Here is a 16262-nt window from a genome sequence, read left to right as displayed (position 1 = left end):
AAGCGTCCAGCCCTGCCTGCTTCTCCTCGGGCCTGGGCGCCTCCGGCAGGCGCTTCCCTCCCTCCCTCTCTCCCCAGCTGCCTCCTCCTCTTCTCTCCCGCTCTCCTTCCCCTTTCACCCCATCCCCTGCCCTGGCTGCAACCATGAGGGTCTTGGCCTGCCTCCTTGGTGAGTGATCCGTTCTCCTTGGGGACTCAGGGGGCCTAGGCCCCCACCTCTGACCCCTTAGCTTATCCAGTTTAGGGATTCGAACTTCCGGGACTGGTCCCTGGTGCTCCTGCACACCCTGACATCCCTTCTAAGGATCCCTGCCTGATCTGCTCAGCCTTCTGCGAGCCCAGGAGCCCAAGGGACCTGCCCCCTGCCTGCCCCCCAGCCCTGAGCCTGCAGGGGATGTCCCAGACATCTGACCTTTAGCCAAGCCCATGTGAGAGTACCAAAGCTGTGGTCCCCAGCCCTGACTTCAGGGGCCAGGCATCTGCAGCCCCACCCGCCTCAGAGACCTGTGCCTCAGCCAGCCCCTCTGTCCAGAGTCCTGCCTCCCAGCAGTGGGGTTTCTGGTTCAGAGGTATGAGGAGTCTGTGTGTGTGTGTGTGTGTGTGTGTGTGTGTGTGTGTGTGTATGTGTGTGTGTGTGTGTTGGGGTATTCAAGATGAGGGGCCTGCGCTGGAGAAAGGGCCACCCCCCGCCTGCCCCTCACTCTGCCCCACCCTCTGCCCTCCCTTCCAGCGGCACTGCTGGGGATCCAGGCTGTTGGTAAGTGCCCAGACCCCTCCCATCTCCCCCCTCCACCCAGCGCCAGGACTCCCCCTTCTGCCCGTCCAGGCCTGGCCTCACCCCCACTGGATCCCGGGCCCACCCGAATTCCACTGTGACCTTGGCCCCTGCTCTGTGCTGGGATCCCCCAGGTGTCTGGCCGCATCTCTCTGAGCACCCAGGAGTCTGGACCCAGGGGCCAGTGAGCAGGGCCACTGGCCTACCGACAGTACCTGCAGGGTGGCCCCCTGCCCCCAGTCACCCTGGCCCTGGGACCCCAAGGATGCCCCTCCCCAGTCACAGTCATTCCTCCAACCCTCAGAGCGCCTGCGCCTGGCCGATGGCCCCCATGGGTGCGCTGGCCGCCTGGAGGTCTGGCATGGCGGGCGCTGGGGCACCGTGTGTGATGACGGCTGGGATCTGCGTGATGCCGCCGTGGCCTGCCGACAGCTGGGCTGCGGAGGGGCGCTGGCCGCCCCCGGAGGCGCCTTCTTCGGGGAGGGGGCAGGGCCTGTGTGGCTCAGCGAGCTGGCTTGCCGGGGCAACGAAGGGCAGCTGGGCCTCTGCCACCACCGGGGCTGGAAGGCCCACATCTGCTCCCACGAGGAGGACGCGGGCGTCGTCTGCGCAGGTGAGGACTCCCTGGCTGCTCCTTCAGGGGGAGTTCCTTTGGAGATGACCCAGGAATCCCAAGTCCTTAGCCCCAGAAAGTCTGAGTGTGCAGCAGTCCAGAGACACTCAACCTCCCATCCCCTCCAAAGCCAGGTGTCTCAGTCCCTCTTCCAGGGACCCAAGTGACCTGGATTACCCCACTCTTCTCATAGCTTCCGTCCCCGCCTCCCCCGCCGCAGGTCAGCGTGTGGCTAACTCCAGGGACGATCCAACGTCTCCCCTGGATGGGGCTCCCTGGCCAGGGCTGTCGGTGGAGCTGAGCCCCAGCACGGAGGAGCCCCCAGTGACACATGGTGAGCCCAGGGGACTGCCCTGCCCACCCCCACCCAGTGCGCCCTCCTGCTCCCGCCGCGGGGAGAGGGACCTCTGCACTAAGAACTCCCAGGGGACACACTGCCCGCCTCTCCGCCCCACCCCATCTCCTTCAGAGCCCAGGGAGTCCTCCATCACTTCAGACCCTCAGAGACAGAGGCCTGGTCCCCAGATGGGAGGGAGGATGAGGGGCTCAGCTCCTGACCCCTGGCTGTCTCCCCTCCCAGTCCCCCGCCTAGCTGGGAACCCCCAGAATGCCTCCCGGAAGAAGAGCCCCCGGCCCAAGCAGGCCAAGTCCACCCGGGCCCCTCTGCTGACAACTGGAGCCCCGCGCCAAGGTAAGCTCCCTGCAGGCTCCCCCGACCCCAAGCCTGGATGCTGTGAGGCCCAGGGCCCAGACAAACTGAGGACCCGCGGGTGCCCTCTCCTTAGCCGGGGCCCTGGAAGGATCCCAGTGCTCACCGCGTCCCTCCCCCGGAGATTTAGACGGCCCTGTCAGGAGGCCCGGGTGTTCTGGCCCACTCAGGTCGTGGACTCACCTCTTAACGGGCTGCTGACGGGCAGATCTCAGGCCACCACTCCCTCAGGCCTGTTTTCCCTGGGTGGAAATCGAGGAAGGGGTGTTTGAATCATTTCTCACTGGCCGCACCCTCCCCTCCCTGCTCACCCCACAGAGCGGCTGCGCCTGGTCTCTGGCCCCCACAGGTGCGCTGGCCGCCTGGAGGTCTGGCACGGCGGGCGCTGGGGCACCGTGTGTGATGATGGCTGGGACCTGCGTGACGCTGCTGTGGCCTGCCGGGAACTGGGCTGTGGGGGGGCGCTGGCTGCCCCCGGGGGTGCCAGATTCGGGCCTGGTGCCGGGCCCGTGTGGATGGACGATGTGGGCTGTGGAGGAGGAGAACAGGCCCTCCGAGACTGCCCCCGAAGCCCCTGGGGCCGGAGCAACTGTGACCACAGCGAGGATGCCGGGCTGGTCTGCACTGGTACGTCGGGGCTGGGGCCTGGCCCCCTCCCACCTTCCTCAGACCCCGGCTCCCTCTCCCCTCTCCAGGAAGCTGCAGAGGGCCTGCTCCCAGCTCTGCCTCCTGCCCGCCTGCTCTCTGCACGTCCAGCGCCCACTCGCCACGCTCTCCAGCCCCTCCTTCTGCAGCTCCTGCTGTTCTCCTTGCCAGGAACGGGAGGAGAAGGCTTGAGGCTTGGGCTAGCGCTCAGCCCTGTCCCGGGCCCTAGGCCAGTTGACAGTTTGTTTAAGCCTCAGTTTTCCTGAAGGAGCGATGGAGCTAAGAATGCCTGCCTCAGGCTTGAGCCAAGTCCTGGAATGCAGGAAGCCCTGCCTGCCCTCTGCCACTGGGCTGGCCACAGCAGGGGACCCTCTCGGAGAGCCCTTGTCTCTGTGGTCAACCTCTGCTCCTCTCCCGTCCTCAAGGGAGCTGGTGGGAAGGAGGGAGGGAGGGCGGTGACTTGGGGGCATGGAGGGAGACTGAGGCAGGGTGGGGACACCCACGGGTGAGCCTCTACCTCCCCTCATACACGTCCCCTCAGCACAGGGTCCAGCTGTCTCCCAGGGGTCCCTCCCCTCTCCCGTCCCCCTTGGACGTGGGATAAAACCCAGCAAACGGCTGTCGGCAGGGTGTTAGGTGAGAGCTCAGGGGCTCCCTCCCTCCTCTCCTCCCTTCTTCCCTCTCTTTCCCTTTCTCTTTCCTTTCTTTCCACAAATCTTTTTTTTTTTTTTTTTTTGAGGCAGAGTCTCGCTCTGTCGCCCGGACTGGAGTGCAGTGGCCAGATCTCAGCTCACTGCAAGCTCTGCCTCCCGGGTTCCCGCCATTCTCCTGCCTCAGCCTCCGGAGTAGCTGGGACTACAGGCGCCCGCCACCTCGCCCGGCTAGTTTTTTGTATTTTTTTAGTAGAGACGGGGTTTCACCGTGTTAGCCAGGATGGTCTCGATCTCCTGACCTCGTGATCCGCCCGTCTCGGCCTCCCAAAGTGCTGGGATTACAGGCTTGAGCCACCGCGCCCGGCCGCTTCCACAAATCTTTACACAGCACCATGGCAGGGCCTGGAAACCACAGGAGAAAGGCCAGTCCCTGCCCTGCTGGACTTTGCGGTCCATTGACTGTAGGAGGCCGGCAGGCGGAGGGCACCCACCTGGCGTTTCATCAGCGCTGGGCGGGGGGAGGCACAGGGGCTGCAGGCAAAGCTGGGTGCCTGCCCAGGAGGGGTGGGAAACACTGACGTCAGTGGGTGTCCAGGGGGAAGAGAAGAGAGAAAGAGGCTGACTCAAGTCCCTGCTGTGTGCTGGGCCCTGCGCCGTGCACGTTACCTGGGGCCGCTCTGAGCCTCCGGCAGCCCCCACGGGGTGGATTCTCATCCCTCTCTTCACAGACGTGGGGCCGAGGCTCAGAGTGGTGATGTAAATGGCCCAAGACCCACGTGCCTAGCAAGCCCCAGCCCCAGCCGCTGACCCTTCTGGGTCTGTATAGACCCACGGCCCACGCCTCTCCCACCACACACTCGGCCGTAGGGACGTGGTGGGGATGGAGACCAGGACATGGAGGTCGGAGTGGGCGAGAGGGGCAGAGAAGGCTTGTGTGGGGCGGGGTGGTGCCTAGTGTACAAGCTGTGGGGGCAGAAGTGGGACCTTCAGGGCAGAGTTCACTGGAGGGAAGTTAAGGCTCCAGAGAGGAGAGGGTGAAGGTGCCAAGAGAGGAAATGAAGGAACTAAGGCGCCGGGTGAAGCTGGGAGCTTCGCCAGCATCTGATTTAATTATCATGGCAACCCCGGGAGAGAGACGCTCCCCTTCCCCGTCTGCAGATAAGGAAAAGCAGACAGGTGTGTTAGAACCCTCCCTAGTTCTGTGCTCTTCTCTAGAACAGTGACTGGGGGCGATGCCACATCCCCCGCTTGGGGGACAGAGAGAGGGACTCCAGAATCCTCCAATGATGACTCAACTCTTACTTCAACAGAAATGTACCCTACGAGTCAGGCATGGTTACAGGTTCACACCTGTAACCCACGTGCTTTGGGAGGATTTCTTGAGGCCAGGAGTTCAAGACCAGTCTGGGCAACATAGTGAAACTCTTTCCCTACAAAATATATATGTATATATAAAAATAGCAGGGCATGGTGGCGCATGCCTGTGGTCCCAGCTACTTGGGAGAGGCTGAGGCGGGGAGGATCACTTGGGTCCAGGAGATCGAGGCTGCAGTGAGCCAAGATTGCACCATTACACTCCAGCCTGGGTGACACAGATCCCCTCCCCTCAAAAATAAAAAAACGAAATGTACCCTATGCACCCCAAGGCCAGCAAGAGGTTAGTATCTAGACTAGTGGCTCTCAGCTGGCGAGGGAGAGGGCTTTCTCATCCCCTTCCTCCCCAAAGGACATGAGGCAATGTCTGGAGACGTTTTTGGTTGTCCCAGTTAGGGGAGGGGTTGCTACTGGCATGTGGTGGGTAGAGGATGCAGCACAGGACAGTCCCCATGATAAAGGAGGATGCCCAGTGCCAGTGGTGCTGAGACTTGGAAATCCTGCTCTCTAGGATCTGGGGGGCCAGGCATGGGAGGCGGATCCAGGGGACCAGAGCCAGAGCTCCCAGCATCCCCAACCCCCACCACCCCGAGGCGCAAGGGACATGGGGGATGCGCCGGAGCTGGACTCCGGGCCAGTGACTTCCTGTCTTGGAACCTTTTCCTCACTTGGATAGTGAAGATGGAAGATTTGCTCCCCAGAGTCATCTTGGGGTTGCAGCCTGCCCGAGCATAACTTAGTCCCGGCTCATCCACCCTCGTTTCCTGGCCCTGTGTTCCCTCTCCCGCTATCCAGGCCCAGCACCCCGGCTGCGCCTGGCCGATGGCCCCCACGGGTGTGCTGGCCGCCTGGAGGTCTGGCATGGGGGGCGCTGGGGGTCGGTGTGTGATGACGCCTGGGACCTGCGAGACGCCGCTGTGGCCTGCCGGGAGCTGGGCTGTGGGGGGGCGCTGGCCGCCCCCGGGGGCGCCTTCTTCGGGGAGGGGTCTGGACCCATCGTCCTGGACGACCTTCGGTGTCGGGGAAACGAGACGGCCTTACGATTCTGCCCAGCTCGGCCCTGGGGCCAGCATGACTGTCACCATCGCGAGGACGCCGGGGCCGTGTGTGACGGTGAGGGGGCTGTGGTGGAGGACCGGGAGGTGGTGAGGGGGCCGTGGTGGGGGACCCGGAGGTGGGCGTGGTGGTGCTTGGAGCAGGGGGACAAGACGGGGGGTCCCTACACGCCCTTCCTGCCCTCTGTCCGGACTTTCCACACCCCCATCTTCTTCCCCCCTGAATCCTCACCCTGCGTCAGTGGTTCTCACCTGGGGGTGGCTTTGCCCCCAAGGGGACATTGGACAGTGTTGGAAACATTTTTGATGGTCACAGCTGGGGATGGGGGTGCTCCTGGCATCCAGGGGTTGGAGGCCAGGGGTGTTGCTCAACATCCTGCAGTGCACAGGATGCCCCCACAGCTGAGAACAATCCAGCCCCAAATGGAAACAGAGCTGAGGATTTGTGGCAGCCCTGGCTGGCCCTGCCTCCTGGCTCCTGAAGTCAGCCTTCTCCTCTGCATAAAGTCACCTCCCGCTTCTCTGTCACCCCTAAGCTACCATGCCCTCTGCTCTCTCTGCTCTCTTGCCCCCCATTCACACCCCCTCTCCCCAGGTCAGGGACGTGGAAAGCGTGGGCTGTGTCTAGGGAGGAGGTTTGGCAGGAGAGATCTCCGCGTGCAGCTGAGAGGACTGAGGAAGGATGATGCGGGAGGTGGGGATGGCGGCTCCAGCTCCCGGATGAGGTGTGTGGGTGGCAATCACTTATCCCCTGCTCCACAGGCATGCCCCTAGGCTATGTCCCTCCCACGGCGCCCACGGACAGCAACAACTCCACGCCCAGGGAGGCTGCCTCCAGGCCCCCGTCCACCATGACGAGCCAGGCTCCAGGGACGGCAGGCGTTTCAACTCCTCCAGCCTCCCCTACTGTCCTTTGGGAGCCTGGACCGGAAGCCGGTGAGTCCCTCCATGCTCCCCAAGAAAGCAAGGTCCTTCCTTCTGTTTCCTTCCCTCAGCTCTGAGACTGTCTCATGGGGGGCCTCTTGCAAAGAGAAGGGTGGAGAAGACGAGCACAGGGGCCTCGCCCAGGACATTGAGCTGGGTTCAATGCTCTGCTGTCACGTCTGGAAGCGTGTGATAATTTTTGAACAAGGGGTCCTGACTTTCATCATTTACTGAGCCCCCAGAATTCTGTAACCAGTCCTGGATAAGAAAAAGGATGGTGGGCTGAGAGTCTGCTCTATTCCCGAGCGGCACGGTGTGGCTGTAGCATCCATCATGGGTACTCGGGCCAGCTTCAAGGAACAGCCCTGCTCGAACATTACCTTTACTTTCCAGAGTCTCTAGTTCTTTAGCAAATATGATCAATGGTTCTGCCTGCCTCCTTTCCACCAGTTTTTGTTTTGTTTTCTTTTCTTTTTTTGAGACAGGATTTCATTCTGACACTCAGGCTGGAGTGCAGTGGTGTGATCATGGCTCACTGAAGCCTCAACCTGCAGGCTCAAGTGATCCTCCCACCTCAGCTTCCTGAGTAGCTGGGACTACTAATTTTTTGTATTTTTTGCAGAGATGGGGTTTTGCCATGTTGCCCAGGCTGGTCTCGAACTCCTGAGCTCAAACCGTCTACCTGCCTCGGCCTCCCAAAGTGCTGGGATTGGAGGCGTGAGCCACCGCGCCTGGCCTCTCTCATGAGTATTGAAAGGACTGTTGTTTTAAAATATAGGTGTTATTATTACCCAGGTGTGGTGAGGCCAGGAGATCAGGAGACGACAGCCACTAAAAAGATTGTGACTCACGGTTCTCAAGAGGACGGCGTGCCACACGGGGTCATGCAGGGAAGCACCAGGGCCAGGCAGGAGGTAGAGGGAGTGAGAGGGAGGCATGGCAGGAATCTTTATCCATATATTTATTTAGAGACAGGGTCTCACTTGGTTGCCCAGGCTGGAGTGCGGTGGTGCAGTCGCAGCTCCCAGCAGCCTCAAATGCCTGGGTTCAAATGATCCTCCCACCTCCGCCTCCTGGGTAACTAAGACTACAGCTGCATGCTACCGTGCCCAGCTAAGTTTTTTTTCTGTAGAGACAGGTCCTCACTATTGTCCAGGCTGGTCTCACATTCCTGGCCTCAAATGATCCTCCTGTCTTGGCCTCCCTAAGTGCTGGGATTATAGGCGTGAGCCACCGTGCCCGGCCAGGTGCAGGGGTCTTTCTTGTGTTTTTTGCAGGAAGGAGTAGGTGAGACGGTAAGCAGGTTTAGAATTGGCTGTTTTGAAGAATTTCAGCGGGGAGTGGGGGTGGCTCAGAAGGGTTGTCCTCGGTCGGCTGGTGCTTGGCCCTGGGGCAGTGAGGACCCGTGCAGAGTGGCCCAGGGTGTGAGAGCCCAGTGGAGAGGGTGGTTTGCACACAGCAGGTATGCTCCAGCCGTTTACCATCTCTAGGAATTAGCTAACCCTGGGAGGGGCAGTCCCTCAGGGTCAGGAATGCTCCAAGATGTCGACGCATCAGAAATACAGAAAATAAGAAGGCGTGGTTAACACAGCTATCTCCTCAAGATGGGAAAAGGCCGAACAAAAGCAGCAACTTGTTTTCACCATGGTCACCATTCCCAGAGGCCTCTTTCCCCTTTTCCTGAATAATGACGTCAGCTAACACTGACGGAGCATGCGCTGGCTCCTGGTCACTGATGCTGTTCCCAGTTCTCTCCATGTCTCAGTCCAGGTGACACTTGCAGCCACTGAGGTCTGGGTATTGACAGGTCTTCATGTTACAGATGAGGCAGCGCAGCTGAGAAATGGGAGAGCCAGGATTCAAGCAAAAACGCTTGTTTCAGGGCTCACGTTCTTTTAAAAAAATTGTGATAAAACATACATGACATAAAATTTACATTTTTACCAGCCTTTTTTTTTTTTTTTTTAAAAAAAAAAAAAACAGGGTCTTGCTCTGTCACCAAGGCTCGAGTGCAGTGGCTGCTCACTGCAACCTCCGCCTCCCAGGTTCAAGCGATTCTCCTGCCTCAGCCTCCTGAGTAGCTGGGATTACAGGCGTGAGCCACCGTGCCTGGCCCACGCCTGGCTAAGTTTTGTATTTTTAGTAGAGACAGAGTTTCTCCATGTTGGCCAGGCTGGTCTCGAGCTCCTGATCTCAGGTGATCTGCCCGCCTCAGCCTCCCACAGTGCTGGAATTACAGGCGTGAGCCACCGTGCCTGGCCTGCTGCTCCCTGTCTTTTAAAGGACTTCCTCTGAGAAGGCTTCTCCAGCTTCCTCAGGCAGAATTTTTCTCACCTTCTCCTCGTTGTGTGTCTGCCTTGCCTTTTTGGTACTTCCACTACTCCCTTTAGCTCGCTGAGTTGTAATGAAGTGTGCGCATACTACCTTCTCTAAAGACCGAGAGTTTTTCAAAGCAGAGGCTGTGCCTGACTCATAAACAACAACAAAACACCTTATTATCCCTGGTGGTCTAGTGGTTAGGAAAATAAAATCTAAAAAAGAAGAAAAAAAACCCCTTATTAAACCAATAATAATGAGAGAAAATTAAGGGTGGTGAACAATTGCAGGGAAAAAGACTTTTATTTTAATTGAGGTGAAATTCATGTAATATAAAGTTAACCAGTTTAAGTATACAACTCAAGTGGTATTTATACATTCAAAATGTTGTACAACCACTACGATTTGGCTACTGTGAATGGTGCTGCTATGAACGTTCACATACCGGTGTCTGTCTGAATACCTGTTTTCAGTTTATTTTGGGTATATCCCTACTATAGACTTTCTAGATTATATGGTAATTCAACGTGTAGCTTTTTGAGGATCCTCCAAACTCTGCCTGGCTCATTATCCCTCGTGCCTAATGCAGAAAATGGCACAAAAAAGGCCTCATTAAATACTTGCTGCCTGGAGGAAAGGATGGTTGAATGGAGGGGAGGCCTAGATGGCTGAACGGATGGATGCATGGAAAGGAAGATGGAGGGAGGGAAAGGTAGATGAAGAGTCAGGAGGCTGGGCGGCTTCCCTGACTCTTAATTCTTTGGGTCTCTTCTACCCCAGGGTCCCCCCAGCTGCGCCTGGTGGCTGGGCCCAGCAAGTGCTCAGGTCGACTGGAAGTGTGGCATGACCAGCGCTGGGGGACCGTGTGTGACGATAGCTGGGACATGCGGGACTCAGCCGTGGTCTGCCGGGAGCTGGGCTGTGGTGGACCTCGGCAGCCAGACCCTGCTGCTGGCCGCTTTGGCTGGGGTGCGGGTCCCATCTGGCTAGATGATGTGGCCTGTGTGGGGACCGAGGCTTCGCTGTCCGACTGCCCTGCTGCTCCCTGGGGAAAGCACAACTGCGCTCACAATGAGGATGTTGGGGTCACCTGCACTGGTAAGGAGGCCCTAGCTATCTGTTGACTCCAGGAGGGCTTCCTGGAGGGGGAACAGTAACTAACATGGGCACTAACATTGATTGAGCGCTTCCTAAGCCCCAGCCCTGTGCTGGGTGGTGTTGCACATATGACCACATTGAAATCACATAATAAGTCTAGGTGGTATGTGTTATGCCCATTTTACTGATAAATAAGCTGAGGCACAGAGAGGTTAGGTAACTTGCTCAAGATCACACAGCAACAACTAACTGGTAGACCTGGGATTTCCACTCAGAGAAGCTGCTGCTTCCTCTTCCTTCCAGGAATCAAGGAAATCTCCCACTAAGAAGGGAGCTTTAGCTTTCCTAAGATGAAAGGAAGGAGGCAGGGCACTGGGAGATGGAGAGAAGCCAAAGCGAGAGCCAGTTAACATAAACTCAGGCAATGCCTGTTATTACATGGCAGAGGCTGAGCTAGGCGCAGGGTCCTCATGCTGGGCTCATGAACGGAATGAACATAGTCTTGGTCTTTGAATAGCTCACAGCTCATGGAGAGCAAGAAATACTCTAACAAATCATTGCAAACCTGTGTGACTCGTTATAGTTTGGGGTCACCAAGACCACTCTCAGAGTCAATAATTTGCTAGAAGATCTCATAGAACCAAAGAATCTGTTACACTCAGGGTTATCGTTTAGCATAGTGAAAGGATACAGATTAAAATCAGCCAAGGGAAGAGGCGCCTGAGGCAGGGCTCAGGAGAGAGCAGGTGTGAGCTTCCAACTATCCTGTCCCAGTGGAGTTGTGCCGACAGCACTTCATTATCCCAGCGACGAAGTGGGACAACACACATGAGGAACCGCCAACTAGGGAAGTTCCCCCGAGCCGTGGCGTCCGGAGTGTTCATGGGGGCTCGGCCACGTACATGTGGCTGACCATAAATCACACTGTTAGCATAGGCGATCCGGCATGGCCCAAGTCCCCCAGGGAAACAATCTCTTATCAGGCAAGGTGTTCCAAAGGCTTCGAAGCCATCTCCCAGGAGCCGGGGAAAGGGCCAAACCTTTCTTTGGGCAAGGTTAATCCTTTACTGCACACATGTGCTAATCAGAAGGATGGAAGATGGAGAGTGGTGCCTCAAAGGATGGAGGTAGCACCTCTGCTGGAAGCTACGGCTCTTCCCTCTGTCCCCGTCTTCCTGAGGGCCATGGGGGCACCACAGAAGGATTCTGAGTTCAGGAGTGGCCTGTCGGACCTGGGTACCCCTCTGGTGGTAAGAACTGACAGGGAGGTAGGGAAACCCATCAGAAGGTACAGGAAATGAGGCCCTGACTCAGAGCAGAAGCTGAGGAGATGGGGGGGGGTCAGGTGTGAAGGGGTGAGGGGGTCAGTCATGTCCAGATTGTAAATGCCAAGAAGGCAGGGGGCGGTGTCAGGTTTGGCTTACCACAGGCTCCCCAAGGGTCTAACATAGTGTGCGGCTCATAGGAGGTGCTTGATAAATATTTGTGACAATAGATGAATGAATGGGAACTGGGCAAGTGACTGGAGAGGAGGGGTCTGGGTAGATGATCTTGTCATCATGGCGTCTCTGTCTTCTCTTCCTGCCCCACACACCTTCCAGGGCCCCCAGGCCTGGACTCCATCTCAGACCCCTTCAGCTGGAGCTGGATTCCTGGAATGGGGAGAGATCGGGATGCCTGGCTCCCGGGAGAGCTGGCCACCAAGCCCTCTGCAAGTGTGACTGCCGGTGTTCTGGAGAAAACAACCACGAAGGCCCCAGGGAAAATGCCTAAGAGTACTAAGAAGTGGGTGACAAAATACGCAAAGAGACCAACCACTCAACCTCCACTGACGCCAACCACAAAACACTCCAGGGCCCAAAGCCCCCCAGACCTAACCTCACAGACCACGACAGCCCTGACCACTGAGGCCTCCCGAAGACCCACTGCTGAGTTTACCAGAAGGCCGACCACGGAGGCGCCCCGGAGATGGACCTCTCACACCACCGCCACGCTGACCCCTCAGGCACCCCGAGAACGGACCACTAAGACCACGGCAATGCTGACCACTCAAGGCCCCCAAGAAATGACCTCTGAGGCCACTATCAAGAGAATCCCTCAGGCCTCCCTGGAGCCATCCGCTGAGATACCAGAAGGGTCTCCAGCGTCACCCAAAGACCCGGCCCCCTCTCCCAGTGCTGGCACCACTGGGGAATCAGGTGAGTGGCCATGAGGGGTGTGGGGAGAGAATGGGAGAGGCTGACCCTCCCTCCTAACCTCAGGGCCTTCCACGCAGGCCTGTTCCGGGTTCGTCTGGCCGATGGGCCCAACCGCTGTGCCGGCCGGCTGGAAGTGTGGCATGCCGGACGCTGGGGGACAGTGTGTGATGACAACTGGGACCTGCGGGACGCCACTGTGGCCTGCTGGGAACTGGGCTGTGGAAAGGTCCGGCCCCGAGTAGGCAAAACCCATTACGGCCCTGGGACTGGGCCCATCTGGCTGGATGACATGGGCTGTAAGGGAAGCGAGGCCTCACTGAGCGACTGCCCCTCGGGGGCATGGGGGAAGCACAACTGTGACCACGAGGAAGACGTGGGGCTCACCTGCACTGGTACCAGGGCATGGCGGCGGTGGAGGGGGTTATGGGGGGTGGTCAGGAGAATGGAGTCAAGGTGGGGCCAGGTGACCGCACCATGGTAGACTCTAAAGAACTGGGCTTGAGGGGTCAGGGTGGGGAGATCCCAGAGTCGCTCCAGAAGATTCCAAAAAGGGAGGGAAGAGCAGCAGCAAGGACCTCTGAGAAAGAGGATGGGGTCAACCCATTGCCCCAATTTCTCCAAAGGCTACACAGACTATGACGATTATCCCCCCTGGACCTGGGACCCCACCTCAACAGAGGACCTGGCCAAGGGGACCACCACGGCAGGGGTACCTGGACATACTCTCCCCTGGGGCACCACCAGGCGCACGGGGATCTCCTCTCCAGCAACAAAGCGCCTGCCAGACACAGGTGAGGGGCGTGATTGGGGTGGCCATGGGGGGCCTCCATAAACCTCCATTCGCTTCCCTGCAGGGTTTCCAGAAAGACCCTTCTCAGTGAGCTCGCTGAGGTCTCAGAGCACCCCGGAAAGGTTTTCCCCGGCTCCTGAGACTCTAAACACATTATCTCCTTGGGCTCAATGGTGACACTTCTCGAGAGCTGAGGACACCACCTAAGAGATCAGGCTAAGCTCAGCAATCCTGAGTCCATGGCCCTCCTGTAAACCACACAATATGAGAGCCTCGGCCCCTCAGTCAAACCCACAACCAAGGGCCACCATGTCATCACATAATCGTCCCCAATCCAGCTCCCCCAAAGCAAGCGAAACGTTACTCATTCTTGAAGCTCATGCTCTGGTCTGGGTCTGGTATGGCTCAGACAGAGGTGGGGACTCCTGGAGTGTAGCTTCTCTCCCTACCCTGGCCATCCCCTCCCTCTGGCCTGCAGAATCAGCCTCCAGGGACACAGCTCCGTCCCCCTCTGCTCTGTGGCCTCTTTTCTTTGCCTGTCTTCCTTGAATCCCCATCTCTCAGGGTCCCTCTGAATCCATCTCTGCTCCTGTTTCTCACTTGCTATTGGTCTCTTTTCTTTCATTATCCATTTCTCACCCTCGTCATCTCTATCTCTGTGTTGCCCAGGATGGAGTGCAGTGGTGTGATCTCAGCTCACTGCAGTCTTGACTGCCCGGGCCCAAGCGATCCTCCCGCCTCAGCCTCCTGAGAATTTGGGACTACAGATGTGTGCCACTACACCCGGCTCATTTTTATTTTTCGTAGACAGGCTCACTATGTTGCCCAGGCTGGTCTCAAACTCCTGAGCTCAGATGATCCTCTTGTCTCGCTCTTCCAAAGTGCTGGGCTTATGCTGGGCTTATAGGTGTGAACCACCATGCCTGGCCTCACTCCATTTTCCATGGTCAATTTCTCTATCTTTTCTTCTCTGTGCCAGTCTCTTTTTTCCTTTCATTTTCAATTCTCACGCTCATCTTTATGCCGTATTTTTTTTTCCACGGTCATTTCTCTTGCTCTCTCTATCACCATCTTTCTCGTTTTTTTCTTTTGTTGTCAGTTTCATATTCCCATCATTTCTTTTTCCCTATGTCTTTCTTTTTCAATTTCTCACCATTATTACCTGTTTCTCACTCCAGTTTTCGTGGTCAGTTTCTCTTTATTTTTTTCTCCCTTGTCCTTCTGTCTTTTTCTTTCATCAGTCTCACACTCTCATCATTTCTGTTTCTCACCTAGTTTTTCCTGGTCAATTTATGTCTTTCCCCATCAGGCTTTCTCTTTTCTTTCAGATCTCACCTCTACCACCTCTGTTTCTTGCTCCATTTTTCATGGTAAATTTCTCTTTTTTTGAGACAGGGTCTTGCTCTGTTGCCCAGGCTGAAGTGCAGTGGTGTGATCTTAGCTCACTGCAGCCTTGAACTCCCAGGATCAGGTGATCCTCCCACCTCAGCCTCCTGAATAGCTGGGATTACAGATGCACACCACCATGCCTGGCTAATTTTTTTTTTTTTTTTGAGATGGAGTCTTGCTCTGTTGCTCAGGCTGGAGTGCAGTGGCATGGTCTCAGGTGACTGCAACCTCCGCCTCCCGGGTTCAAGCGATTCTCCTGCCTCAGCCTCCTGAGTAGCTGGGATTACAGGCACTTGCCACCATGCCCGGCTAATTTTTTATATTTTTAGTAGAGACGGGTTTCACCATGTTGGCCAGACTGGTCTCAAACTCCTGACCTCGTGATCCGCCAGCCTCAGCCTCCCAAAGTGCTGGGATTACAGGGGTGAGCCACCGCTCCCGACCTGATTTTTTAATTTTTTGTAGAGATGGGGTCTCACTGTGTTGCCCAGACTGGTCTCAAACTCCTGGGCTCAAGTCATCGGCTCGCTGCGACCTCCCAAAGTGCTGGAATTGCAGGCGGGAGCCACCGGGCCCCCGGGCCCAACCTGTTTCTCTATCTTCTGTCCTCGTCTTTCACTTTCAGTTCTCCGCTTCGCCACCTGCTTCTCACTCCATTTTTCACGGTCGGGTTTTCCATGATCGCCTCACACGCTCATCATCTCCATTTCTCACTGCGTTTCCTTCCCAGGCCCAGGGCTGTGGTATCTTTTCCTTTGTCTCTTACCGTTGTTTTCTCAGTCTCCCTCTCCCGTGCTTTCCCGCCAGTCTCCCGCGTGCTGTCTTCTCTCTCTCCGTCGTTTCTCTCACGGTCGTCTCCCCTTCCCTCCGTTTCTGTCTCCCGCGGGCTCCTCTGTCCGTTTCTCACCGTCCCCGCCGCCCTCGCCGCTCCCTCACGGGAGGTTTCACTCCCCACCTGAGGGGCAGCGTTTCTGCCCTCCCTCTGTGCCCGTCGCAGTCGCTGTGTCTCCGTCTTCTCCCTCCATTCCACTCTCCCGTCCTGCACGCCCTCTGGGACTGCCCGGGCTTCTGCCTCTGTCGCCCGCGCCCCGTACCTGTGCCCTCCTGAGAGGCCCAAGCCTCCCGCTGCCGTAGGAGAGTCTCGCTGCATCCATGCTTTCCCGCCTTTCCCCCCGCCCCCTGGCGCGCAGCACGCATGCGCACGCGCGGAGGGTCCGGTTATGGAGGGTTGGGGGGGCAGGCGTTTATCTGCCTCGCACCTCGTGACGTCACAGGCGCGCTGCGCCTCCTGATTGGCCAGCTGGCGCATCGGCCAGCGGTAATAATAGCTGAGCGAAGGGCAACCAGGCCCCGAGAAGCGGGCCTTGCGGTGGGGAAAGGGAGGGAGGAAGCGGGCCCTGGAGGCGCCTTGACTTGGGGGTGAGTGGGCTCCAGTTGTGAGCTAGAGCTATCATTCCGTTTCCAGAGCCGGAAGCGGGAGCTCCGAGAGTTCGTGCTCCTCGTTCAAGGACTGCCAGGGTTGCAGCGCCTCCCTAGCCCATAGCGCCCCCTCGTGGTGGAGGCGGGCACGTGCCGGGCACAGCAGCTGCGGAGCCAGCGGGTCCGGCCTCCGTACCCCTCCTCCCGTAGGGGAGGGAGGCAGCCAGCCAGTGAGCAGAAATAAATGCAGAATTGGCCGGGCGCGGTGGCTCACGCCTGTAATCCCAGCACTTTGGGAGGCCGAG

General features: G+C 57.8%; 1 protein-coding gene across 1 annotated transcript; it reads left to right on the top strand.

Moving 5' to 3' along the window:
• Positions 1–63: 63 nt before the first annotated feature.
• Positions 64–16210, top strand: SSC5D (scavenger receptor cysteine rich family, 5 domains). Its single transcript, XM_011932451.1, has 13 exons — positions 64–168; positions 730–756; positions 1079–1387; positions 1608–1721; positions 1968–2078; positions 2415–2723; positions 5564–5881; positions 6586–6759; positions 9844–10161; positions 11763–12359; positions 12437–12751; positions 12983–13150; positions 16004–16210. The coding sequence occupies exons 1-13, from the start codon at positions 144–146 to the stop codon at positions 16072–16074; spliced, it is 2856 nt and encodes a 951-aa protein (XP_011787841.1). The 5' UTR covers positions 64–143; the 3' UTR covers positions 16075–16210.
• The last annotated feature ends 52 nt before the right edge of the window (positions 16211–16262 follow it).

Source organism: Colobus angolensis, unplaced genomic scaffold (assembly GCF_000951035.1).
Source record: "Colobus angolensis palliatus isolate OR3802 unplaced genomic scaffold, Cang.pa_1.0 Scaffold96, whole genome shotgun sequence".
Taxonomy (NCBI): Eukaryota; Metazoa; Chordata; class Mammalia; order Primates; family Cercopithecidae; genus Colobus; species Colobus angolensis.
Note: the sequence above shows the minus strand (reverse complement) of the source record. Positions and strands in the feature narration are given on the sequence as shown.